Raw genomic sequence first — 27596 nt, 5'->3', positions numbered from 1 at the left:
GGTGGTGGTGGTACGTCGGGTTTGGGATGTGGGGGGCAAAAAAGGAGCGAGAAAAAGAGGAGTGGCAGTGAGTAAAAATGGGAGGAGAGTAGCCGGGTGTACGACTGTCATCCCATCGAGGGGAGTAGCTGTGGTGTTTTGATCGAAATCCAGCAGATGTGGGAGAGGAGGGCGAGAGAGAGAGAGAGAGAGAGAGAGAGAGAGATTCCCACCCACCCAACTAGGAGACACGCTCATAAACAGAAGGCAGACAGAGTGCGAGTCAGATAGACTCAGGATCTCAGGACAGCAGCAGTTCAAGCAGCGAGGCAGACAGAAACAGAGTTTTCATTGAGAGAAGCTGTTTTATTAAAGGGCAGGAAAAGTTACGCAGACACACACACACACACACACACACATACACACTTATAAACATAGCAATTGGCAGCCAAACAGACATACAGGAACCAGCTTCTCCCCAAGACTTACAACCATTAGTCAGAGAGGAAAAGTCTAAACTCTTTCTCCCCACATCACACACACACACACAGACACACACACTGCTTAGAGTGTGCTACCCCCGGCGTGTAGAGCAGGGCTGACCGATCCCAACAAGTGGAGCCTCAGGAAGGACGGAGCAAGCGAGTGGATGGATGCATTTTGCAGACTGAGCGGCCTGGACCCTCTGTGGGTGAGTTTGTGACGGCTGGAATATTTGACATCAAGCAAGTTGGTGATGTCACATGAGCTGAAGCTGATTTGTAATAAGCCAATAAGAATATGAATAATGTGTAAAAGTGATGTCAAAGTTAGTTTTTTTTCTGTATTATGAGCAATGTTGTTTATGTAAATGTTCATGCATAATCCTCACCAGTGATGTGATTTAGTGATTAAAGCAATTAGCATTAGCCACATTAGCATGTCGTTCTAGTATCATTGGCTACGTGCTGCTCATTCGACAGGTTTTTGGTTTCCATTACTTAACAATAGAAGGAAAAAGAACAAGCAAGTGTGTAGAAGAGAAAGGGGAGTCATTTAATCTCAAATGTTAGCATTTGGCACCAGTACAAGAAGAGAATCCTCGTATGGTGGCCGTCTCAGATATACACAGATATGCAAGCGCTTGATAAATCTCAATTAAATAAAGTCTGAAAAAAAGAATTTCCTTTCATGCCTGCCAAAATAGTTTTTAATGTCACTCTCTGTGATTCACAATGAGTTGCTGAGAGCTGGAGATGCATCGCAATGAGTGAGCTGCTGTTATTGGGAAAGGCTTTTTAATCTTTCTGCTCCCAAAAAAGAAGGATGGACATGCCAGGAATCCAGCTGGATTATTGAACGCATTCGCTCTTAACTTGTCTCGTTCCCCCTCTTTGCGTTTCTGTTTCTCATTACAGCTCTTTCTCTTTTTTTTTCCGCTCCTGCAAAACTTTCAAAAACAATGGTCATCAAACCTCGTTGGGAAAGTGAAAATGACTGTTGTCTTGTGCAGAGATAGAGATGTGATGTTCTCAGCCACAATGCATTAATAACAATGAATATATAATGTGTTTTAACAGAGGTTTTGTATCGTGTTGACTGCAAAGTACTTTCAGTTATTAACTTTGGCAATTATCCGTCCACATACTTGTTGAACAGTGTCATTCATTGCTTACTCATTGGTCACAGCCTCAGGGTAGCGGTGGGGATTTATATGGCTTTTTAATACTGAACATTCACAATCCAGCTCAGCAGAAGAAGTTTGAAACAAGGAAACTGTATTATGCATGTGAGCTTTTTAGGCTGCTGGACTAATTTGTAAGGGATCATTATGAGCTACACATGTTTTTTTAGTTTCCTTCTTTTTTAAATCAAGCCATCCTGTAATGTGAATTGTGTCCAAGTCGAGGTGAGACTCTCACCAGACCTCAATTCATACACCACATATTCTCACAATAATCGAATAACGACGTTTTGCCTCATAAGATTTCATTTATTGAACTCATTATTAGCCACTGATTTTCTAAGGATGTGGAAAAAAGCAGAATTAAAGCCTCTACTTTCACATCACTGTGCTTGTCGGGTAACAAAATAGACACCTATATAAGCTAGTGGCATCTACTGCACCCACAGGAAAAGTAACGCGAGAGAGAGAGTGCTCGGAGAGGTTTTGACAAGTTTCTTACATAAAAGTGTTGTGTTCACTGCCTGCCACTGACCGCAGGAATCAGAAGGGTCTGCGAAAGTAGCCTCCCACACACTGCTTCCCTCAAGAGATGTATCACTTAAACAGTGCTCACAGAGACCAGTGTTATACGAAATGGTGTGTTCAGGAACATAACCTAAACCACCTCCGTTATAAAGATTTATATCTCTGTGCACATTATTTGTCACTCTGATGCAGGCAAAGAGTGCAATCTTTGATTTGACCACGCAGCATCAGGTGATTCAAACTAAGTGCATTTATTAATTTCTTTATTGAAAGTAGGCATCAATTATACATTTAAAGATGTCTTTCAGACAGTTGACATTGCAAGTGCAGATTTTTAGATGCTCATTTTAGTTATACACCATTAGAGCAAGAAGTGTAAAACACAGGATAAACAACAAGCTCTCTTCCTTGTTCCAGTTGCGAGTCTCCCAGCAGGGCCCAGACTACACCGCCACGCTAGAAGCTCTAAACCACTTCCTGCGGTGGCTCCGCGGCGCGGCCTCGTTAGCACAGCCAGACACCCTGCCCCTCATTAAGGCCAGAGAAGTGATAAACAGGCCACTTAGCCCCCGGTATTGTTTTTTTTGTGGGAGACAACACATATTGTACTCTTAGTATAGTCCTTGGCCTCACATTTAAATCCGTTGACAGCTTACATTGTCCTATGAAACAAGCCAAAGATGTGGTCAGAAGGGGAAAAAAGCCACAAACTGACTCAGCTTTTTGAGCTAGAGAAGAAACCTTCCAACTCACACACTGTCAGGATCTGCCCTGATGGATGAAACTGAGGTCTGAGCTTCTGAATTCTCTGGACTTGGCTCTCATAATATATCTGTCTGTCAGATGATGGATGTAATCTCACAGCTCGATTGAGGTGTATATATTCTCTTGATCTAAACTTCTGGCTTTGAAACTCTCTTTTTTGTTGTTGTAGGACTGGAACCGTACGTGGTACACAGCCAACCCAGACCTGACCCAGTGTTTCCAAAACACAGTACTGGTGTGGGTGCCCTGTATCTATCTGTGGTTGTTGGTGCCCTTCTACTGCCTTCACCTCTACTGCCATGACTCCGGACGCATTCGAATGTCCTGCCTCTGCATTACGAAGATGGTGAGACTTCACAAAGGCAGAATGATATTCATTCCTGTCAACATAAAACACAATACCAACAGAAAAGAAATATATAGACGGACGAATTTGAAAACAAAGTTTTTCTATTCGCTTTTTTCCCTTCCTCTCCTAGATGTTGGGTTTCCTTCTGGCCTCCTTTGGCTTTGTGGAGTTCTTCTACATCCTGCTGGAGAGGAGCCAGGAGATCCAGCAGCACATGGTCTTCCTACTCAGCCCCATCATACGCAGCATGACTGTGGTAAATACCGTGGCTCTTTTACGATTCTACTCTCGTGTTTACCCACAAAGTTTATATCGGTCCAAACAGGGATTTATCAGACTTAAGTCATTTAAAACTTTAGGATTTGTGGATAAGCAGAATCCTGCAAAATGACGAATCTCTAAATCAAGGTCCATCTAGCTATGACCATCGGCTTAAAGTAACATTATGCAACAATTGTACCTTAAAATAACAGCTTGAAAAAAATTGTGCCGCTACAATGACTTTTAATATGGCGATTTGCGTCTCCGCCATTGCCATCGGGGGTCTGTGGGGAAATAACTCCGCTATGTAGGATTCTGGGGCCACCCGATCCGGGGCGGATGTACTTCGACCTGCTTTCTGGCAGTGATTACGCAATGTCATATAGTGCCAGTCCACGCTCGCAGCTCCAGTATAAGGGCGAAGCAAGCGAAGTCTCTTGTAATGAATTACACGTTCCAATGTAAATTATGAATATGTAGCTTTTTGGTGTTGTCAACAATATTGTATTCGATCACACGTACTCCACATTCAAACATTTAGAAAACAACATCTATAGGCTGAAAACGCGATCGGTATTTCATCTAAACTAAATGTTGTCATTCTTTTGGTTATGTTAGCATTCATCTCCGATATCACAATGAATAAAACTATGCAGTCATATTTATGTAAAATCTTTGAATATTCTTAGCTTATCGGTTGACATCATTTCTTGGTTTCTGACTTCTTCTGGTCATCAATACAAGTGTATGCGAGGCTGCATCTATCCTAACTGGCTATTTACGACACTGAAGTAAACGTTAAATACCTCCAAAACTGAAGGGGGCGCTAAAAGGGAAAAACTCCAATATGGGGCTTTAAAGTTAATGACCGATTACATCTCCACTCCCATTCCTCTTGAAGATCATGCAGTGGCCTTAAAATATGCAAAAGACGCTCTCTGTGGTCAGGGGTTGGATTATCCCCTCTGGGCTACTATAGAAGCCATTGACTGAAAATATCAAGTTAACCCTGTGGTTTGTGGACTGCTTATTTTAAGTCTTGAGTTTGACATTTTGTCCATTTTGTCCATCACCATCTTGGTTCTTTGCCCACGTCGACACTGAATATTACATTTCTAGTTCACCAAAAGGTTACAATTACCTTTCCTGAAGTGAAAACACACTGTGAACGTGTTAAAGTTGTAAGACATAAACATAGACGACTCCCAGACGGTACCCACGCTCTAAGCATACCCTGCTTTGTGTTCGTTTTTTCTCAAAATGGACCATAATATACGAAATGAACATCATGCTGCATTGAAGAAAACTTGAAACGAGGAATTGAGACCATGAACTCATGTCAAATAAGTGTGTTGTAATTTCTCACAGACTTACATCAAGACTACTGTTTGTAACCAGAGGTGTCTCCCCCTGATGGCCATTAGAGAGAATGCAAGTGTTCGGCACTTCGACAATGACTTCCATTGGAGGTTTGGTACGGCGGTTCAAGAAGGCAGACTACGGGAAGAGCTACTGCTCCCGATGTTAACGTGAAGGCCCCACAGCTTACAAAAACACGTCTTAATTTGAGTTGGTTATTCATTTATTAAAACATAGTTCTAAATATCATATTACATTCCTGCCAATAGAGACGACTAAATCTATCACACTGGAACTTTAAGTCAGTGTGTGGACCTGAAACAGCGAGTGCATGCACTGTGTGGGTATGACAGAAAAGTGCATTTCACCCACACCACTGACATCTGTGTGAATTGTTGAACTTATAAACATGTTTAAACTATTGAAAAGTCTGTAAGTAATGGAAATAGCTTTCTACTTTAAGGGAATTTCACAATTCCCTGTTATTTATCTTTGATAAAGTTGGATAGTTTTACAGAGTCCCAGTGCACTCCTGAGTCTGTATGTAAAAAGCTTGAACTATTGAGCTATGAAACTGATTTGTAGCTCATATCGCACATCTGACATCCTTCCAGTGTTGCTCTGGGTAACAGAAGTTTGGGGAATATTCTTCCGCTGGCTCACATATCAATGTGCAGCAAATGAAAGAATATATTATATCCTATGTCCAGTATGTTGGCCAGACACTGAGGTGCAAAGATGCATAACCAGGGTTAGATTTATCGTGTTGCAGGCAACGCAAATATTACAGTTCCTTGTAAATGCCGCCTGTATTTGAGCACCACTCATCAGGGTGCAGAGGACATGTGTAGTGACATCAGCTTTTATTTAATGTGGAATTTAAATACATACGTATGTGCAAAGTTTAAATACAAAGAAAAATGTGCTCGGTAGGTGCTGTGCAAGTGAGAGACCATATGTGATAAAGAGAATAATTTATATTAACCCAAAATTCTTCTCTCATTCTTGACTATTCCCCACACAATTGCCGTTGCAGGCCGATCATACTCATTAACTGTGAGGATTGACTCACTTGTTTGTTGCAATGCAGAAAAAAGATAGAGCACAAAACATTCATTCAATTTACCTTGGAATAATAACCTGAGTTTTTGAATAAATAAGACCATATACCCAAAATCTATAGTGCACATTGATTTCCTAGGGTCCGAGGAGAAACAATGAGAACAACTCAAATGTTTAGATCCAAAATCAGTGCACGGTCTGTGTAGATTTATGCAGCGTAGATGAGATCTTTACTCTCTCCTCCTCTCCAAACAGTTTGAATCAAACTATAATCCAGTATTTACAGAATAAAAGGGCTGGTGTGAAATTAGAGAAATGTTTTCTGTGGCTCTTGTTGATGGAAACAACCCTGATCGTTTCTCAAAACATTGATCCCCCTCATTTTCTGCAGATTTTAATTGACACTACACCCTGATGAGTAGGTGCAAAGAATAGAGGGGTGCAGCTGACAACATGGGTGGCATGGCACGTTTTGAAACGCTGTCTGTAAAAGTGATGTCACATTTACAAAGCAGGTCAGTCAGGGTGCTGAGACCGGACAGGAAGGGTTGCTGTGTATGGGTTTACTCACAAAGCGTCCACTCTCTGCAGCCGTATACAGGTCCTACACAGCCTCCAAGTCCAGACTGCCTCGCCCACCTGTGGTCTTTTCAGACTCCTGAGTCAATAACCGCACGTGTTTGGGTAAAAACACACTAAGATGTCTCTTGTCTCGAGGGATAAAGTTCAACAAAGATCATTTATTTTGAGAATATAAGTTATGAGGCCAAAGGGACAGACAACAAACATCGACTGAAGAGCTTGTCAGCAATCATTTAATCTATTTGCCGGTGCTATCTTTATTAAAGGATATCATTTTCTTGATGCTGATTGTAGCCCGTTCCCCTGGCGCAGGCCTGGAACACTGTGCTCTTGTATAGCTCAGTTATGGTAAAAGTTCTCAGTCCACAAATCGTGGTCACTATTGATGGTCACTGACTATAATCAGCCATATACCATAACGTTATGGTCCTATTCTATCCCAAAAGCGCTGCACACTTCCCATGTAATTATAAGGCCGGGTTTCGATTGGGGGCTCAGTGATGGACTTAGTTCAACCCACTGACTTCGACAAACAGATGGCTGATGGTTTTGAGCAATATGGCCAAGTCAGAGCGGAAGTCTAGGAATAGCAGGGTCCTTTCCCTCGAATGCTGACCCGAGGTCAGCTTTATGATTTCCCCCACATATGTTGAGGTTTGGAATGCAGCCTCAACCTCTTCAAGACATGAAGTACCAGCAGTCGAGGACATAAAGTTCCTACCATGAGCTTGATGCTGCATACTGTGAGATGTAGACGTATACAGTACCGTAAAAAACGAAAAATTAATCATAGCTAGAGGGGAACAAATCAATGAACAGTGTTGGAACATATATTTAGCTTTTAAAAACTGTATTCTCATCATCATAAATGTTTGTTTATTAATGTAAATACTAATTACAGCTGCACTAATGTATATTTTAAAATCAAATGACTATAGTGATCAAAACACAGACGACAGTTCCCCTCAGCTCTTCTGGACTTTTGTAACCTCTTTCAACTAATTGTGTGGGTTTTACGACCTCAGCCTCGTTTCCAGACATGGAGGAAGCTGTTTTTAGAAAACAAACTCGCAAAAAGAGTCCCTGTATGCTACACGTCTAGCACCAATCAGCAGACAGACTAACTGGTGAACATAGCGGAGCATTTAGCAGCTACAGAGACACAGTTTACTGAAGTTAGTGGAGCCCAAATTGGAGCTGAGAGGAGAGACCCACAAACACGACTCGACACGACAATGTTGCTTCATGTTGGCTGGATGTGTAAACAAGCAACTGTTTGCCAACATGTTCGCAATTTAACCTTCATAAGGTGATTATAAGTCAATGAATGGTTTACAGTGTGTTGTGCCCCTCCTCCCAAGTGGCAAAACAATTAATTGATGCAACTTTTGTTGCAAAAAGAAGCGTGAAAGTAAAAAAGCTCGTCATTTATAATTAGAATAATTGTCCTCGGTACATTATCACGTCTTGGACGTTCATGGGCTTTGAGTTGGCCGGTTATCTCTTGAGGTGTATTTTCGGCTCCAACATGCAGTCAGGTGGACTGGAGACTCTAAATTCCCCATAGGTATGATTATAAGTGCCTGTCTTTCTGTATTCCTCCTTTAAGAGACCGGCAAGCATCAAGTGTGCAGAGAAAATGAATGAACACAAGAATAATGAATCGGTGTGTCGCCACAGCGAGTCAATGGAAACCCTGTACGTTGTTTATGTCTACCAGAGCACATGAAGATCTTCACCCTCACGGTCACCACACAGAAATCTGTAGACATCTCCCCCACGAGATGTATAGGATCGTTGACGTGAAAAACGTATATAATTAAGCCACTATTGTTTATGGACAGTATCGATCTCAGTTTGTATTTGTAAACGATGACGCCTCGATAACCACCAACGTTAATCACGGAGTTCCACAAGGTTCTGTGCTTGGACCAATTTTATTTACCTTATACATGCTTCCTTTGGGCAATATTATCAGGAAACACTCCATTAACTTTCATTGTTATGCAGATGACACTCAACTATATTTATCGATAAAACCAGAGGAGAGCAACCAACTCTGTAAAATTCAAGCATGTCTTAAAGACATAAAAACATGGATGACCTGCAACTTCTTGATGTTAAACTCAGACAAAACGAAGTAATTTTAATCGGCCCTGAGCACCTCAGAGATCAATTATCTGGTGATGTGGATTCTGTAGACGGCATTGCCCTGGCATCCAACACCACTGTAAAGAATCTTGGCGTTATCTTTGATCGGCACTTGTCCTTTAACTCCCTCGTAAAGCAAATCTCAAGGACTGCATTCTTTCATCTACGTAATATTTCTAAAATCAGGCACATCTTGTCTCAAAAGATGCAGAAAAATTGGTTCACGCGTTCGTTACTTGAGACTGGATTACTGCAACTCCTTATTAGCAGGCTGCTCTAATAAATCTCTTAGGTCCCTCCAGTTGATCCAGAATGCTGCAGCTCGTGTTCTCACTAAAACTAAGAAAAGAGATCACATCACTCCTGCACTAGCTGCTCTGCACTGGCTCCCAGTAAAATCAAGAATCACTTTTAAAATTCTTCTCTTAACCTACAAAGCCTTGATTGGTGATGCTCCATCATATCTTAAGGAGCTTGTCGTACCATATTGCCCCACTAGAGCTACGCTCACTAAATGCGGGACTACTTGTAGTTCCTAGAGTCTTAAAAAGTAGAATGGGAGCCAGAGCCTTTAGTTATCAAGCTCCTCTTTATGGAACCAGCTTCCAATTTCAGTCCGGGAGGCAGACACAGTCACCTCGTTTAAGAGTAGACTTAAGACCTTCCTCTTTGACAGAGCTTATAGTTAGGGCTGAATCAGGTTTGCCCTGGTCCCCCCCTTGATATGCTGCTAGGCTTTATAGCTGCCGGGACGTTTTAGGATGCACTGAGTACCTATCCTCTTTTTTCTCTCCTTAAGGATGAATTTTCATCTCTCAATCACACGTTACTAACTCTGCTTTCTCCCGAAGTTTTTTGACTTTTCGTCTCATGGGGTCATCGGACCCTATGAGACGCATAGATCCTATCTGCCTGATGGATCGTCTGTCGTGGGAATTTCTGCTCATGACTACGCCACTGTCCTGTTGAGACTCCGCCCTCCTCCTCCCACCGCCATCTGCCTGATGGATCGTGGAGGTCTCCATCGTGGAATATGCCTACTATGAACTATTCATACACTCTGTCATATTCATTGAATGTATTTTAACTCTAAATCTGTCCATTACATCTATTGCATCTGTCCATCCTGGAGAGGGATCCTCCTCTGTTGCTCTCCTCCAGGTTTCTTCCCTTTTTTTCCCCCTGAAGGTTATTTGGGAGTTTTCCTGGTCCGATGTGAGGTTTTGGGGCAGGGATGTCTATGTGTACAGATTGTAAAGCACTCCGAGACAAATTTGTAATTTGTGAAATTGGGCTATACAAATAAACTGAACTGAATTGAATTGAATTCAGTTCTGTGGCTCGTCCCAAAGTAGCAAATGCGGTACTCAACGTGAAACCTAAACCCACTTTCTCCCCACTTGACTTCAGAAAGGGAACCTGTTCAGCAGATGCAGGACTCCTTTGAGAACATACAGATGTCCTGACAGTCCAAATCCGGCCTCGTTTTGAGTTCGCTTCTTCTTCTTTTTTTTTAAGTAAAGTGTTTAGCAACATTAAGCAATGTGTGCAAGGCATGCAGCATACCATGCATTGATTTATTTGTCTAGGCAAAAGTCAGCCAGATACCATATGTGGCTGCAGCCAGGGAAATTCAAAAAACAGCATCGGTTGCATTAAATCAGGGTGAATCTAATTATACCACCTGGCACCTAATATGGGAGAGTTAGGGCTTTATTTTCTTCAACTGAATTAAAGTGTGAGTAACACTGAATAGCAACTCAGACAGAGGTTTTTTATTACTTACAAAAAGCTCATTCATACTTGGAAATTATGTTTTCTTGTTCTTAACGAGTGGCTCCATGCTGCTTCAAAACAAGGCCTCGCAGATTTAAGTGTTTTCTAAGCTCGAGAATTGTTTCCTCTCCCGTGTTGTAAGACCCCCACATGTGGATTATTAAATAAATTATCTCTGTCTCTCTTTGTTTCTCTCTAGATCTTGGCCTTATGCATCATCCAGTTGGAAAGAATAAGAGGCTGTCGTTCCTCTGTATTCCTTTTCCTGTTCTGGGTCTTGGCTGTGGTCTGTTCCCTGGTGCCTCTGAGAGCGAAGATCCAGCTGGCCATGGATGAGGTATTTCTTTTGACTATTGATCAATATGAGGGTTAACACAATAACATATCATTTCATGAACACAGTGTTCCAACATGTAATGTAATATATTCCAAGCATCCAAGATGCTCAATATTGAAAATATGAAATAATTCAGAGGAAAGGTAAGCGTATTCGTCAAGTTTGAACTTGTGAACTTGCGGTGTCAAAACACCATGCTGGGATATCTAATCAGGTCCACTCCAACCCATCGTCTATACACAAGACTCCAGCAGCACAGCTTGAGATATATCCTGTGTCAGCAAAAGAGTTTCTGTTTCATCCCCCAATTTAAACCAAGGTAGCCAAAGTTAACCCAGTGTTGGAGGATGACACTGCCAATTCTGGTCAAGCCTGTGTGTGTTTAAGTTTCCCTTTTTCTTCCTGTGCCTCTCGCGTCAGACACTGCAATCATTGTTGTATGGGGTACGTTTCTATTTAAGCGTGCACAGCCGTAGGGCAGTCGCATTTGCATTTCTATAAAAACACACAAACACACACACACACACATCCATATTTCTGTTTTATCGTCCTCGGTGTGACATTCCCACACTGCTTGGGGGAGAGTAATGATGGCCCTTGGATAAATGCTGGTGAGACACGGCAGTCCAGGGTCAGACCAGAGGAACGTCAGCGCTGTGTTTATGGGCCTACACTGCTGTAAACAAAGCCAGATGGAAATCAATGCATCTGCACACAATGCGATGCCATTTAGAATTCAGAAACAGATGTTTTCATTTCATTCAGCCACACACTTGCTCATAGGAGGCACGCGTGACCACTTATATATTTCTCCCCCATAGGCTATGGTATTTATCTCTAAATCTTAAATAACCAAAATGTGCTGTTCATCAATATCTCCAAATATCTAAATGCCATCCAGAGTTTTTTGCTTGGTCATGAGATTGAATAGGAGCCGACCATGAGGGGAAATAATTGCACAAGATAGCCTACAGTCAAAGTTGGACTGGAGATAATTAAGAACTACATAAACGAACAGATGTCTAATAAGATGACGCAAGAGCCGTTCACTACAAACTAAAGACAACAAACTAAGGAAGTTATCATTGACTTTCACTCCAAATCGAATAACTCCTGTTACATAGAATAGTTTGAGATGTATGCTAGCTAAATAAGCTAATATGCTAAACACAAAGACTTTAAACAAGGAGAAACAGCTAACCTGACCTTCTCAAAAACATTATACCTCTTGTGTTTAGTAGGCTACAAAGACAAATATGGACAAACACAAAGGGTAAAAACAACACTGGTTTTACAGTGTGCTGGTGGGAGAATTTTAGGCTAGCTACCTTTGGACAAAGCTAGGTTAGCTATTTTCCGTTTTTGCTAACTGGCTGCTAGCTTTAGCATTGTCATTGACAGGTTTTTATAATGTGTTAGTGTTAAAGTAGGCCTATGTCTTGCTGAATTTTTTACTACGATGCTGATAATGTTACAGTTGCAGTACAATTCATCTCAGATAGTTTTAAAAAAGTAGCCTACTTTAATCTTGTTAAAAAATGCCAAGAAAAGTTGTGCAGGGCGGTTAAGCAGATGTTCCCTGTCTACTGTGTCAACTCGGATCAAATATTGTACTGACACAGATGTGAATATTTATAAAGAAAGTGTTTAATTCACATTGCAGCGTTGATGGCTCGAGTTGACTGAGTTTGTCGACCCTTGGCCATTCTTAGTCGCCTGACATACATTTCTCCCACCCACTCTCTGACCATCCTCACCCTGTTTTTCACGGTGTGGCCGGATCCATTTGGCCCCTTCATATCTCCTTTCTGGGCACAGCACCACACTTTTCAGAGAAATAAGTTTTTTTATTAGCCTACTGTTTACCATGGCACCGCCTTTCATGCAAAGCCATTCCATGCACATTGGACATACTGGCTGTGGCAGTGGCCCTGACCCAGTCGTAAATAATGCATCTGCCAAACCCCATAATTTTATGTACGTCAAGAATAACAAGCGAGTTCTACATTTCAAGAAAGTCTCTGAGCGGTTAATATCGCAGCTGCTCCCTTGATTGACTGTAAAGGTACTGGTTTGTGAAACCACAATCTCCCAATTTACAGATATGGGCTCCTAGCGTGACTGAGAGGGAGCTTTAACGATCACTTCATTGATATAAAGTGCACCATTAAAGACTGGGTTCTAACTCGGATTTAGCCTACAGGTCCAAAATACTCTTTATTGTGTCTGTAATCTTGGTGTAATGATAACATCAGGACCTTTGCTATACAATGTGCAAGCATGGGAAAAGCTATGTATTTTCAAACCACAGTGGAGCTAAATGTCTACCACAGGATGTTGTGTGATTTGTTAAGTAATGTTGGTCCTGTTGAAAACCTCATGTCTGGATTTAAAAACAATGTTCTTTTTCTTTAACCACAAAGCCAATTAATTCCTTAGCTTGCTAAATAAACTGAATGAACTCAAATACTGGTACTTTTCAGCCCTCTAGAGCAACCTCCTTCATCTGTGCTTTCTTATTCCACAGGGCATTGCCTCAGACATCGTCCGATACCTCGCCTTCTTCTCCTATTTCACAATCCAATTGGCTCAGCTCTTTCTGTGCTGTTTTGCTGACAAGGCTCCGGAGGGGGAAACCGTCTTGGAAAAGGTGGGCAGAGGAGAATATATCCCCGCTTCCGTCAAAAACATCCGCTCCGATCCAACACCCAGGAAAGAAAAACGCCTGAGCGGCTATCTTGTGGTTTTCAACTTTTGTTGTGGAGACATTTTTCCCTTTTGCTGGAAATGATGTGATTCACCTCCCTCCGCCCCTTTCCCTCCCCTTCCACTCTCACTTCACCGCTTTGGCTTCCTATCAGTAGGGTGTTAATGTATGTGTGCGTGGTTCTCCTGCATACCATCACCGCGACTCACTCACTTCCGCTTTGGATAACATCAGCACCACTGCTGAGAGCCTGTGACCACACAACAACACGTAATACACATCTCACTATCTCATCAAACATGAGCCTGGTGACACCGAAGCTCCAAAATAGCAAGTAGATTATGGACACCTGACAGATTATTGAAAATGAACTTCTAATCAATCAAACAGACGTGTAATGTAACATTTTCCCCGCTGGTAAACAATCAAAATAGCTGGAAAAGTCCCTGACAAGCCCCCGGTTGGTGGTGAAGAGGATGAGGGGGCAGAAGCCACAGTCTGACGCGGTGGACGCACTCATTGGTCGTTCCTCCTTGGTGTGTCCTCCTCGTCTTCCTCCGCCTTTCTTCTCCTCCTCTCCGGCCCACATTTTGGTTCGTTACTCACAGGAAGAGAGGAAGAGACGAGGGCGCTGGTAATGAAGTGAGCAAACACCCTGGTGAGGGCGTGGCAGGGTGGAGAGATGCCATAAAGGATGCCAGTGTGCGTGTGTGTGTGTGTGTGTGTGTGTTATCCACTTGTTGGAGCAGTTTGTGATGAGACGTTTCCGCTCTGTCTGAGCTAGACCTCAAAACGTCATCTGCCGCCCGTGACATTGAACTTTATTTATTCCGTCCTGTGTTCACGGCCTCTGCTCCCCACGATGGACCACCTGACTGTACACACGTTAGCATTCTTAAACACACTCCTCGCCATTTAACCATCAACCGACGGCCTCTGTGAAGCTGTGCGTGTGTCTCGAAAGCTTTAAAGTGGTCAGAGCTTTAACTGCGAAAACAACTCTTGAGTCTTGTCTTTAATCCGTTGCAGAATCCCTGTCCCGTGAAAGACGCCTCTTTCCTTTCAAAGATCCTCTTCTGGTGGTTCACCGGGTAAGACGGTTCTTCAAAAACCCTCAATTTGTTGGCTTTGGCGGAGTCACTACAGTGACAGTTTGTGCTTGTTTACAATATTTTTTGTGTATTGTTGACAAGTATGTGTGTGTGTGAATCATCCTCCTTCAGGCTCGTTGTGAAAGGATATCGCACCCCGCTGGCAGCGGAGGACTTGTGGACCCTGAGAGAGGAAGACACATCGCGCAAGATCATCTCTGCTGTGGAGGAGGACTGGATGGACGAATGTACCGAACTCCAAAAGTGAGAAAACGCCTGATGATTTGAGTCTGACTGTTTGGTTTTTTTTAGACCAGCAATTTGGTATTGAACATTTAGAACTTTAGAAGACTCTAAAATAATTATTTTCCTGCTTTAACATATTAATGTTTGTGTTTCCTTATGGCCCTTCTTGGCCAGATGCATGGTTAATTTTTATTATACTTATTTTATGTTTTATTATTATTATGCACTCTTACTTTTGAAGGTTGTATTTCTGTAAAAATACCAAAATAAAATATCAAGTATAAACAATTAAAAAAAAGACTATACATGATAAAGAGTCCAAAAGCATTCAAACTTCTAATTATAACTATAATAACTAATTAGCATGCTAACATTTCCTTATTTGTGCAAAAAAAACTAAATACAGCTGAAGCTGATGGGAATGTCAACAGCTTTGCAGGTATTTGGTCATGAACTCAAAAACACTACATTTCCCAGAATGCAACCAATAGCATCATTTCCCCCCCATGCCCGCAGTTTGTAACACAAACTGTATGTCACACATTTTAAGTCTCCAACACGATGGAATCCTAACCCAAATAAAATCACCTTATTTTATTGGACCTTAGAAAAGCTCCATCCAGATAGTATATGGATAGCTGCACATTCTGTTTTCAAATGGCATGTAGTGCTCCTCATGATGAGTACATTTACTGCACATAATCTTCCCCTTCAATGAGCGCTGTGATTGGCTGCCGAATCCTCTCTGTGTGTTGGCTAGTAGTAAAACGTGCAGTTAAAAAAAAAAAAATCTTCACAAAGAAAGAAAACTTGTACAACAACAAGCACGTGTCTGCTCAAAGAATCCATTCCATTTTATTGCAATGTGGCCCAAACATCAGCACGGTGTCACGGTGAATTAATGACACGAGCGGAGCATTTAGCCATGATTACGGTAAATTGGGAGTTCGGGAATGTCTCACCACCCAAGGCATTCTGGGGCCAGAAATAGGTTCAAAGAAGTCCCTCGAGCACCATAATGTCAAGGCAAAGAACCGTGTGTCACAGCTTGTTAACATGAACCAGAGCTTTGAAGATCCCTCGTTAAATCCAATAATCATGTGAATAATGTTTTTTTTTATTTTGACTGCTGCCGACTTCTCCTGTCCATCAGTGACGGTACGAATAACAACAGAGTTTATTTTACACTCTGGTTTACATGAAGGACTTGAAAGGCGCCACGCAGCATCATGGTTGGGAGCATCTCTGACACAGATGGCTCGTCTGTAACTTGCGTACATTCTCTCGCTCTGGCAGGCAGGAGAAGGCCTTGGTGTCGGGTGTGGCGCTCGGGAGCCGGCTGCCAGACCAGGCGCAGCTCCTCAGGAAGCTGCAGAAGGAGCAGAGCTCCGGCTTCTTCCTGCTCCGGACGCTGGCGCGCAAGTTCGGCCTTTACTTTCTGACCGGTACCCTGTGTATCGTATTCCACGACGCCTTCATGTTCGCCATCCCCCAGGTGCTCAGGTAAGCCTTCCAGGGAGAAATCCTAAATCTAAATTTGCCAATGTTTCGTAGAGATTAGCTGTCTCTCGACCGAGTACCATGAAGCCCATGGTTATTTTGGTTTATAGTGCAAAGACCACCACGAATAATAAGAGAATCCACAAATCTCTGTGCTCTGCTCATCCTGCGTGACGATGGTTGCGTTCAAGATCGCAAGTGACTGCGCCATTATATTCTGAAAGAGATGTTGTTGTTGTTATTGAGTTTTTACCAAATATAGCTCCCCACAAACCAAATGGTATTGCATTCACTGTATTAAGGAAAGCTGAAACCAATATTTGAAAACCTCAGCTCGGACTGAAATTACCTGGATGCACTGCAGGCCAGGCTCGAGTAAAAATAGGTTTTATTGTGGTTTTTGGGGGCGAAACTGTCTAATTTAGGGATTTTAAGTGGAAAAGATGATATTTTCCTGCTGAACATTGGTCTACATATATAGATATACTTTATTGTAGAAACAACTCCTTAGATATCACCTTAATTATCATGTTTTTCAATGATTTTGAGACTCAACTAAAAACAGAAGCTGGCAGCAATGAAAACCGCTTACGGCTGACCCGCCGCACAATCCCACCAGCCAGACTGGAATGTTGTTGTTCATGCACAGCACAGAATCAGAAGAAGTGTTAATTACGGTCGAGGAGCTTCGAGCAGATGAAGTCGAGACGAGACCACGGCCCTCTGTTCTCCAAGCGAGGAGCACGGGCCCGAGAGGGGGAGACGGAGGCCCTAAAATGGCAGTCGTGGACCACAATAAGGGAACCGCTGGCCCAGCGTGAGGGCAGCCCGGCCGCGAGCTGAGCACTGTTGTGCAACCCGAGATGCTTTGTGCGGACCACTCTGCCAGCAGCCACAGCAGCACTGAACGGCGACACACATAATACCACATTGAATAAAAGAATGATGTTGACAGGGTAAAAACCCGCCTGCGTCGGCTCTTGACGGTTTCGTGCACTGTGGTCCGAGGGAAAACTGCACATGGAAACATAAGAATAGTTTTGGGATTTGATTTGAACATCCTGATTAAGTGTTAATCTCCTCCCCCACAGTCTTCTTCTGGATTTCATGAGAGACGAAGACGCTCCGCTGTGGAAAGGCTACTTCTACGCCACTCTGATGTTCCTGCTGTCCTGTCTCCAGTCCCTCTTTATCCATCAGTACATGTACACGTGCTTCACCGTGGGAATGAGGGTGAAGACGGCTGTTATGGGCTTAGTGTACAGGAAGGTGGGTACATCTACATCCACAGACATGTAGCCACTAACCTCTAGACAGCATTTCAACAGCTGTATCTCCCTTTAGACGGGAAAGCATCTAATCTAATCTCTTTATCTCAAATTAATGATTGTCTGACATCTTTATTGGGGGTGTAAATGTATATTGGATAACTAAGGGCCGTCCTGCAACCGCAAGGTTGTGGGTTCGATCCCCGCTCTCCCCATTAGTTGCAAGTCGAAGTGTCCTTGAGCAAGGCACTGAACCCCCAGTTGCTTCCCGGGCGCATCACTGCAGCCCACTGCTCCTTCATAACTAAGGATGGGTTAAATGCAGAGAACTAATTTCCCCTTGGGGATTAATAAAAGTGGATATTTATTTTTTATTTTATTTAAGGGGTAAGTGTCTTTGTCTCTTTTGTCATCAATCCAGTCTTTGGTGATAAACAACTCTGCCAGGAGGACTTTCACCGTGGGCGAGATTGTGAATCTGGTTTCGGCAGACACTCAGAAGCTCATGGACTTTGTGGTGTACTTCAACGCCGTCTGGCTGGCTCCGATAGAAATATCTCTTTGTCTCTTCTTCCTCTGGCAGGTACGTCCACAATGCCGCGTTTTCATGCTCCGTTGTGTATTAACCGACAGGCTCCTTGACACCATTCTTATTCCTTTGTGGTATTCAGCAACTCGGCCCTTCGGCTTTGGCAGGAATCGCCACCGTCATTCTCATTTTCCCCCTCAACGGATTCATCGCAAAGAAAAGAAGCAAGCTGCAGGTAAAAAGCTGGGAACGTGAATCACACTGCACACTTTGGCTCCGGTAGCCCTTTGACATCTGGCGAGGTCAGGTCAGGGATGCCACAGCTGGTTTAGATAGTGGCTGAAGAGCTGCGTGGGTGGTGTTTGTCCTGGTTGGTACATTCCCTTCTTGTCCTTTTGATGTCTGCCCCATATAACGTGAAAAACAATGAAAGGAAAAGGGCGGGCATGTAGGAGGGGCATCGTTTTTCATTTCTTTGGAAAAACAACAGACGGTTATGTAACTTTGTATGCCAATTTAATCAAACTTGTTGTTTCCTTGTCTTAAAAATCACAAAAAAATGTCAAAAGCAATACATTCTTACTGAATTGAACACGTTATGTCATGTTCAGGAAAACTACAACAGAGCACAGACAAACCCATGTTCACAAATGCATGTATTTGCCTTGGTCTGATGATTGTCTTTCGACTCTTTGTCCGGTCAACAGGAGGTCCAAATGAAGTTCATGGACAGCCGCATCCGACTGATGAACGAGATCCTGAATGGAATAAAGATTTTGAAGTTTTACGCCTGGGAGAAGGTCTTCCTGGAGAAGGTGTTGGGCCACAGAGAAAAGGAGCTCAAAGCCCTGAAGAAGTCTCAGATCCTTTATTCCATCTCCATCGCATCCTTCAACTCCTCCTCTTTCCTGGTAAGGGCACGAAAGTCAAGGAGCTCCCAATAAAAAGGGGACATGGGGATCTCACACTCACCGTGTTTGGTGCACTGAGGTCTGTTAGCGTTATAGAATCGAGAAAAAAAGATATTGGACTAATTTAAGAGTCATGCTCCAAGCATGAAAAAACATACAAATACATATTTGTATACATACATTGTAGACATGCAAACATTTGTGTACATATATATATATATATATATCTTCAGTAGGAACAACTGGGCTTGAGGCTCAGAGAGTACTGAGAGACAGATTAATGGTTTTGGTTTTAGTGTGAATTTGGGAGAAACAAATTTGAGAAATTTAGAATAAAACCAGCGTAATCCTATAAATTGTGTTTCTAAAGATCCTCCATCACACAAGTATGTAATATTGAGTCTCTCTTTCCCCCAAGATTGCCTTCTCCATGTTCGGAGTCTACGTGACGATCGACAACAGGAACGTCCTGGATGCGCAGAAGGTTTTCGTCTCAATGGCGCTGATCAACATCCTGAAGACCCCACTGAGCCAGCTTCCATTCGCTATAAGCACCACTATGCAGGTAGGTGACATTGTGATGTCATAACCTGGGATTGGTATATGTTTTTGTTCCCGTGTGATGGATCTAGCTCAGTTAACTAACCGCCGTCTCTGTTTCAGGCTATGGTTTCACTGAGACGTCTGGCTAAGTACCTGTGCTCAGAGGAGCTGAAAGGGGACAATGTTTTAAAGGCTCCATTGAGTCCTGGTAAGAACCCCACCCATGTATCAACTTGAACATTGAATGGAAAAAAAATACTATTCTGCGCGATTTAATTTCACCCATTTCCACAATTGGTTCTCTATACTAACCTTTAAATCATAGGCTGTCAGAATCTTTATGAACGGCTCAACAAGATGTTGTTGTTTTATATCTGTGGAGTACCACCACCTTGAATGGGTCATGTGCATGGTCACTTCCTGGTTGGTCCCTGCCGAGCTGGTAGACGGGGTAATGATAGGATGTTCCCATTTAGTGGTTTGAATGTAAATCACACCATGAATTCAGACGTATGATTCATAGAGAAAGAGAAGAGAGAGAGAAAAACCCCGCCGTCCTCAGCCTGTAATCTGTCAACACGTCCGAGGACAGTCGTGAAAAAGCAACAGCCTTGTAATTTGCGTGATTGAGCTAATTCACTTGTAATTACGCCCACTTGCACTCTGACGAGAAACTTTCAGGGGGATTTTTGTTTTGAAAGGATGTTTTGTGGCTCACGTTCATGTCCCGCAGGTTTTGTTCATTTCACTCAACCTTTCTTTCTCGTTTAGACGGGGAAGGCCTGGTGATAGAAAACGGCACGTTCAGCTGGTCTGCCGAGGGCCCTCCGTGTCTTAAAAAGTAAGAGTTATATAAAAAAAGAAGACAAAATATACTAAATCTACAATAAAAACAAAGAGACTGATAGAATTTTTTTTAAATTCGTTGACAGCATCAATATCCACGTGCCACGAGGTTCCCTCGTCGCTGTAGTCGGACATGTGGGCAGCGGGAAGTCCTCTTTGTTGTCCGCCATGCTTGGTGAAACAGAGAAAAGAAGCGGCCGCGTCGTTGTTAAGGTATCAAGCTTGTGTTCCCACGTGAAAGTTAGTTTAGTTTAGTTCATTTCGATCAGCAAAATATGCAACAATCAAAATTCAACAAAAGAAGAAAGTGGCTGACCGAAAGGGTCAAGGCTGAAGCTATCGAGCTTATAAGTGCCCTAACCTATGATGAAAGTTGTATTCTTATTTGTGAGTTTCATTGAATTAATACCGACAGTCGTCTCTTTTTGCGTCTCCTCACAGGGCTCGGTGGCGTACGTGCCCCAGCAGGCCTGGATCCAGAACGCCACGGTCCAAGACAACGTGTTATTTGGCCGTGAGAAACTGAAGACGTGGTATCACCGAGTGCTCGAGGCGTGCGCGCTGCTGCCCGACCTGGAAATCCTACCCGCTGGAGATACGACAGAAATTGGAGAAAAGGTATTGAAATGGCTAAATGGATATTATATGGGGTTTTTTTTGTCTTTACAAAATCCTTTATCTACATTTTTTGAATGGCCGTGCCCCTGCAGGGATTGAACCTCTCAGGTGGGCAGAAGCAGAGGGTGAGTCTGGCCAGGGCTGTCTACAGAAAGGCTGACGTCTACCTCATGGATGACCCTCTGTCTGCCGTCGACGCTCACGTGGGCCAACACATCTTTGACAAAGTCATTGGACCAAAAGGAGTCCTTCGAGACAAGGTAATACATTTACAGGCATGTTATCATACCGCTACTTTACGGACGCTTTTGTTTTGAAGAAAGCCTCAATTAAGTATTGGATTGCTCATTTTCCCCCTTGTGCGGCCTCCTATACAGACTCGCATCCTGGTGACCCACGGGATGAGCTTCCTGCCACAGGCTGACCTCATCCTCGTCCTGGGAGATGGAGAGATCACAGAGAGCGGCTCCTACCAGGAGCTCCTCGGCCGCCATGGCGCCTTCGCCGACTTCATCCACACCTTCGTCAGCACGGAGCGAAAAGAGAGCGCCATCCAGAGAGGTGAGAAAGACGACCATACGGATAGTGGGGGGGACGATACGCTGTAATTTAAACATCAGGCTCGAGATGAGAAATCTTCAAATTTAAAACCACGAAAATGTTCCCTTTTTCCTCGAAGCTGGTTCCAGGAGGTCCAACGCTCGTCTCAGCGTGGTGGAATTCATGCCGTTTTCCAGAGACCTGTCGCAGGAGCAGCTCATTGGGTGTGTGAGACAAACATGTAAACGAAGCCAATTTGTCATAAAGAAGTTTGATGCGTCCCGAGCGTGACCTCTGACCTCTGAGCTCTCTGTATCCTGTGCAGGGGTGACTCCACGAATACCAACCTGCAGAATATGGAGCCCGTGTCTGAAGCGGACCAGGAGCAGGTACCAGAGGACTTGGGCAAGCTAACTGAGGCCGACAAGGCCTGCACTGGAAGGGTAAGTCAGCGCACGGTCAGTCGTTGACATCACCATCGTCTGATTGGTTGAGATTGACAGGTACATGGTGTGTCGTTCCACATCAGGTGCGGTTGGCCATGTACAAGAAGTACTTCAAGACCATCAGCTTGGCCATCATCATCCCCATCGTCTTCCTGTACGCGTTCCAGCAAGGCGCCTCGTTGGCCTACCACTACTGGCTGAGCGTGTGGGCCGACGACCCGATAGTTAACGGCACCCAGATGGACACGGACCTCAAACTGACCGTGTTTGGCACGCTCGGCTTCGCGCAAGGTCCGTCAGAGAGATTTAGGAATCGTCATTCGAAGTCGAGTCGACACCGGTGCGTTGAGGTTGGACTCAAAAGTCTCCTCCCCCTCTCTCTCTTCAGGCGTGGCCACCTTCGGTACGACCGTCGCCATCTCCCTCTGCGGCATCATCGCCTCCCGCCACCTGCACACGGAGCTGCTGAACAACGTGCTGCGCTCCCCGATGTCCTTCTTCGAGCGCACGCCCAGCGGCAACCTCCTCAACCGCTTCGCCAAGGATATCGACGCCATCGACTGCATGGTGCCCGACGGCTTGAAGATGATGCTGAGCTACGTCTTCAAACTCATGGAGGTCTGCATCATCGTGATGATGGCGACGCCCTTCGCGGCCGTGGTCATCCTGCCGCTCGCTTTCCTTTACGCCTTTGTCCAGGTACTTTTTTCTTCTTCATGTTCGCCACATGTTACTTTGGTTCCATTGCAGCGTATTATTGGAAGGCTCCAAAAACAAACCCGTCGATGTGACACGCCTCTATAATTCACTATGAATTATGGGAAAGCCCTCCGTGCTCCCTCTTGGTTTCACTCTTTCAACTATTTTTTTGACCTACCTTTTCCACTCGTGGGCTACAGAGCTTCTACGTCGCCACTTCCTGTCAGCTGCGCAGGCTGGAAGCCGTGAGTCGCTCGCCCATCTACACCCACTTCAACGAGACGGTGCAGGGCGCCAGCGTGATCCGGGCCTTCGGAGAGCAGCCCCGGTTCATCCTGCAGGCCAATAAGCGGGTCGACTTCAATCAGACCTCCTACTTCCCGAGATTCGTGGCCACCCGGTGAGATGAGACGACGTGTGACGACTGCAATGGGCTTTTTTTCATTCCATTAATGCATCGCTCCGTTGCAGTTCATGAGGTTCACAATAGCAACTTGTGGATTGCTTCATGTTACATGGTTACACAAAAGGACTTCTGGCATTAGTAATAACGACACATTTTGCTCGTTGCCTCCCCGCTGCTAAATCAATATTACACCCACAGGTGGCTGGCAGTGAACCTGGAGTTTGTCGGTAATGGTGTGGTCTTAGCTGCTGCCATTCTCTCTGTGATGGGAAAAGGCACTCTGAGACCGGGCTTAGTGGGTTTGGCTGTGTCACACTCCCTCCAGGTAAGAGGCTCTACCCACACACACACTCACACACAGCGGTTCTGGAGGTTTCCCAAAACCCCGACTTCACACAAAAAAAGATCACAATTTAATTTGATAAATATTCCATAATTTCACAAAAAGGTTTGAAGTAATTAAAATACTAAAGTGTCACAATAATAATAATAATAATAATAACTTTATTTATATCGCACCTTTAAAAACAAAGTTTACAAAGTGCTGTCCAGAGAGTATAGGCTAACAACAAATGGAATAGTAAAATGCAAATATTAAATTATAAAAATAAAAAACAGACCAAAGTTCTGCATAAAAGGACGACATCACGTAAAAGCTGTTCTATAAAAATGGGTTTTAAGAAGTGATTTAAAAGAAGTCACTGATTCTGCGAGCCTTATCCTCTCCGGTATAAGTTGAACTGAAGGTCCATATTTGAGTACAGGTGTGACATTGTAGGTCGATGAAGCAGACAGTACTCAAACTTGTTTTGACCATTGTATACGTAGTAAAACATTAGATGCTGCTGAAAAGAAGGATTCGTCAGTCAGCATTGCGGGACTGCAATTAGAGGTTAAACTGGGGGGAAGTGGAATATAAATGAATTGCTTTTCTCAATCAGCACAAGGAATTTTTTTTCAACGCAGGGAAGTAAACCTCGGTGTGTTGGATATTTTTTCAGGTGACTGGAATCCTGAGTTGGATCGTGAGAGCCTGGACTGATGTGGAAAACAACATCGTGTCGGTGGAGAGAGTCAACGAATATGCTGAAACGGCTAAAGAGGTCAGTGTTCCCACCACACACACACACACACGAACAAAGCACGGCTCCGAACACTACATCCAACACTGTACAACACAAAGGGTGTTTTGTTCTCTACTCACTCTTTCTTATTGTCTCCTTCAGGCGAGTTGGAGTATCGAAGGCAGCTCCTTGCCCCTGGACTGGCCCCAGAGAGGTACTATTGAGTTCCAGGACTACGGGCTGCAGTACCGTAAAGGCCTGGAGCTGGCTCTGAAGGGCATCACCTTACAGATTCATGAAAGGGAGAGGGTGAGTCGTTTTATGCCGATAGATGGTTTAAATGTGCTTGAATTATGTTAAACATACATTCGAACGAAAAATATTATTTTTTTTCAGGTTGGAATTGTGGGTCGTACAGGAGCGGGAAAGTCCTCCCTTGCCCTGGGAATCTTCAGGATCTTAGAGGCGGCCAAGGGAAAGATCTTTATCGACGGAGTCAACATCGCCGACATCGGACTCCACGACCTCCGGTCGCGCATCACCATCATTCCTCAGGTGCGACAGCAGCAATAACAGAAGCGGGAGCCTTGGCTTTCATCATATAAACTGTTTGCAGTAGCCACAGTCCGTGTACAACGGAGAACAAATTGTAATAGTCGTGTTACCAGTGTGAAGCGCGTGATGATGAATAACATCTGCCCCCCCCCCCTCCCCAGGACCCCGTGCTGTTCTCGGGCTCCCTGCGAATGAACCTTGACCCCTTCGACAGCTACACAGATGAGGAGGTTTGGAGGTCGCTGGAGCTCGCTCACCTCAAAAACTTTGTTTCTAATCTGCCCGAAAAACTCAACCACGAATGCTCCGAGGGAGGAGAGAACCTCAGGTATAGAGATGCGACCGCAACCCATCATTTCTCTAGTCGTCAATCAAACAAGTTTGCTGATACACACAGGAGAGAATCTGATTCGCAGTGTCTCCTTTGTCCTTGCAGTCTGGGTCAGCGCCAGCTGGTGTGCCTGGCCAGGGCCCTGCTGAGAAAAACCAAGATCCTGGTCCTGGACGAGGCCACGGCCGCCGTGGACCTGGAGACGGACACGCTCATCCAGTCCACAATACGCACACAGTTTGAAGACTGCACCATCCTGACCGTCGCTCACCGCCTCAACACGATCATGGACTACACCAGGTACATTAGAATCTGTGAAGTGTGGATATTTGATTGTGTTGTAACTCTGTAATGTTTCCTTCTGGTCACATGACATCTATTGCGTCTGTCCATTTGGGGAGAGGGGTCCTCCTCTGTTGCTCTCCTGAAAGTTTCTTCCCTGTGAAAGGGTTTTTTCTATTTCTTGGGAGTTTTTTCTGATCCGATGTGAGGTCAAAGGTCAGGGATGTCGTATGTGTACAGATTGTAAAGCCCTCTGAGGCTAATTTGTGATATTGGGCTATACAAAATAAATTGAATTTGTATGGTATTTAGTGAACTAATCAAGGATAATTAATCATGAATACTATACAAATCACATGTCATAGGTCGAGACATACCCACAACCCATAGCTTCATGAAACATATAAATGTTTGATCAGGTGTGAAAAAATAAATGATGGCTCTAAAATCCCATCTTCCTTTTTTTCTTTCTTGCCTCTTTACAGAGTGATCGTCATGGACAGAGGTCACATTTCGGAGATGGACACTCCAGCCAACCTCATCGCACAGCGGGGACAGTTCTACCGAATGTGCCGGGAAGCCGGGGTGATCTAACTCTCCGGCGGGGCTTCGTACCACGGAGCCGGTGTCCAGGTGTACGGGTGTGGCATCTTGTTTGTGTGGCTCTGCGGCACACGTAGAAAAAAAAAACGTGCCGTTCCGAGCTTTGCGGCAGCTCAAGGCTCCTCTCTCCACGAGGGCATTGTCGATGCATCTCAGAGAGCAGCTGCTGACGCGGTCCTTATATGTTGGTTTTTTATCACACAGAGATGCTGTCCTGAAGACATTGTTAACCTCACATGATGAACATTCAGAAGAAAGCTCCAGTGGGTTATTTGAGAGGCTAAATATCATTTATAGAGTCGTGGAGTCAGTTTAATCCATGAAAAGATTTAGCACAGAGCTACAAGCTTAGACTATCACAAATCTTAAAGATTCTCATTCTCTTTTTGAATGGATTATAATATTGTTGTAGTTTTTATAAGCACATGATATATTTGCTGATGTTGTCTCAGGCTTAAACGACGATGTTTACTCTTTTTTTTTTTTTTTTAAAGCCTTGTATACCAAGAAAGAGGCACTTTTGTAATTGAGAAGTATATTTCATCTTCTTGCTCCCAGAAACTGGGACAGGAAATAGTCTGACACACTAACCTTCAAAAAGATCACCCTGGCAAACGCAGAGGAAGTGAGGTTTTAACGGCTTTTTAAAAAAGCTGATCTGGAAGCAGCCACTGTGGAGTTTTTATGTCAGGGAGAAAGTGGAAAAAAATTGAAGTGAGCCAAGACTTAAGCAATCGTCAAACTATGTTGTGGCTGTTTATTCCTGTCAAAGTAAACACATAAAAAAAGTCAGTAGAGACCTTGCTGGTCAGATTTAACCTGACGCTGGTAGTAAAAACCTCCATGAATGAAGAGAATGCCTCTTCAAAACAATTGTGATACATCTCTGTGTGATTGTCACTCTGCCTCCACCACACAACTCAGGCCATATGCAGAGAAGAAGAAAAAATCTGTGTTGTTCTTATGGCGCTGACATGCCAGACTGTAAATAGTCCACGTTGACCTTTAGTCTCGATTCAAAGAACCCTATGAACTTTTTTTAAAGAGAAGAGGCATTCACTGTTTTTGTCTTACTGGTTTAGACAATACATTGTAAGAGGAATCCTATTTATGTCATATGACAAAATGTATCAAGTGTCCTTAAGATTTTGGATTGTATTATATTTAAACTTTTTATAACAAGCTTGTTGATTTTTTTCACTTTTACTGTTAATGTACTGTCTTGTTCCATGCATCATGCTGAATAATAAAATGTTATTTGAGTCTACAATGTATTTATGCTTGAATTTCTTGTCTTTGCAACTTAGTACAAAACGTGTACAGCTCTTAAAAATAAATGTTTTAACAAAAAAATTATTTGGGATGTACTGTAAACTCACATCATTCAAGGTCTCAACTCTCAAATCTACATCTCTCATTGGAGGTTATATAATAAATGACCATATTTTGATGCATGCAGCCAGGGGATGGGATTGTCTCTGAATCCACATGCATTTAATTTAGCTTGTCTTCTAAAAAATACTCGACTTTAATTTGTACTTAAATCGTTATAACAAATAATACATCTTATACTGATTTGGACCATGCAGTACCCAACTC

At 43.6% G+C, this 27596-nt stretch overlaps 1 protein-coding gene across 1 annotated transcript; it reads left to right on the top strand.

The window, feature by feature from the left end:
* The first annotated feature begins 276 nt into the window (after nucleotides 1-276).
* Nucleotides 277-27353, top strand: abcc6a (ATP-binding cassette, sub-family C (CFTR/MRP), member 6a). Its single transcript, XM_056410163.1, has 31 exons — nucleotides 277-670; nucleotides 3105-3281; nucleotides 3415-3540; nucleotides 10675-10812; nucleotides 13340-13462; nucleotides 14549-14610; nucleotides 14743-14874; nucleotides 16153-16359; nucleotides 17448-17625; nucleotides 18046-18207; nucleotides 18296-18388; nucleotides 18861-19064; nucleotides 19483-19629; nucleotides 19728-19815; nucleotides 20379-20448; nucleotides 20540-20666; nucleotides 20895-21071; nucleotides 21164-21331; nucleotides 21449-21632; nucleotides 21751-21835; nucleotides 21937-22054; nucleotides 22141-22348; nucleotides 22446-22756; nucleotides 22957-23156; nucleotides 23361-23487; nucleotides 24164-24265; nucleotides 24389-24535; nucleotides 24623-24781; nucleotides 24943-25109; nucleotides 25218-25412; nucleotides 25880-27353. The coding sequence occupies exons 1-31, from the start codon at nucleotides 629-631 to the stop codon at nucleotides 25986-25988; spliced, it is 4533 nt and encodes a 1510-aa protein (XP_056266138.1). The 5' UTR covers nucleotides 277-628; the 3' UTR covers nucleotides 25989-27353.
* The last annotated feature ends 243 nt before the right edge of the window (nucleotides 27354-27596 follow it).

The sequence above is a fragment of the Pseudoliparis swirei genome, chromosome 24 (genome assembly GCF_029220125.1).
Source record: "Pseudoliparis swirei isolate HS2019 ecotype Mariana Trench chromosome 24, NWPU_hadal_v1, whole genome shotgun sequence".
NCBI lineage: Eukaryota > Metazoa > Chordata > Actinopteri > Perciformes > Liparidae > Pseudoliparis > Pseudoliparis swirei.
The sequence above is the reverse complement of the archived record's forward strand: the minus strand, read 5'-3'. Positions and strand labels throughout refer to the sequence as shown.

Bases quoted from the DNA above. Each gene is read 5' to 3' on its own strand.
- abcc6a (XM_056410163.1), top strand. From the start codon at position 629: ATGGATGCATTTTGCAGACTGAGCGGCCTGGACCCTCTGTGG. The intron at 17,626-18,045 runs GTGGGTACATCT...TCATCAATCCAG, and splicing joins TGGGCTTAGTGTACAGGAAG to TCTTTGGTGATAAACAACTC. The intron at 21,332-21,448 runs GTAATACATTTA...CCTCCTATACAG, and splicing joins AAGGAGTCCTTCGAGACAAG to ACTCGCATCCTGGTGACCCA.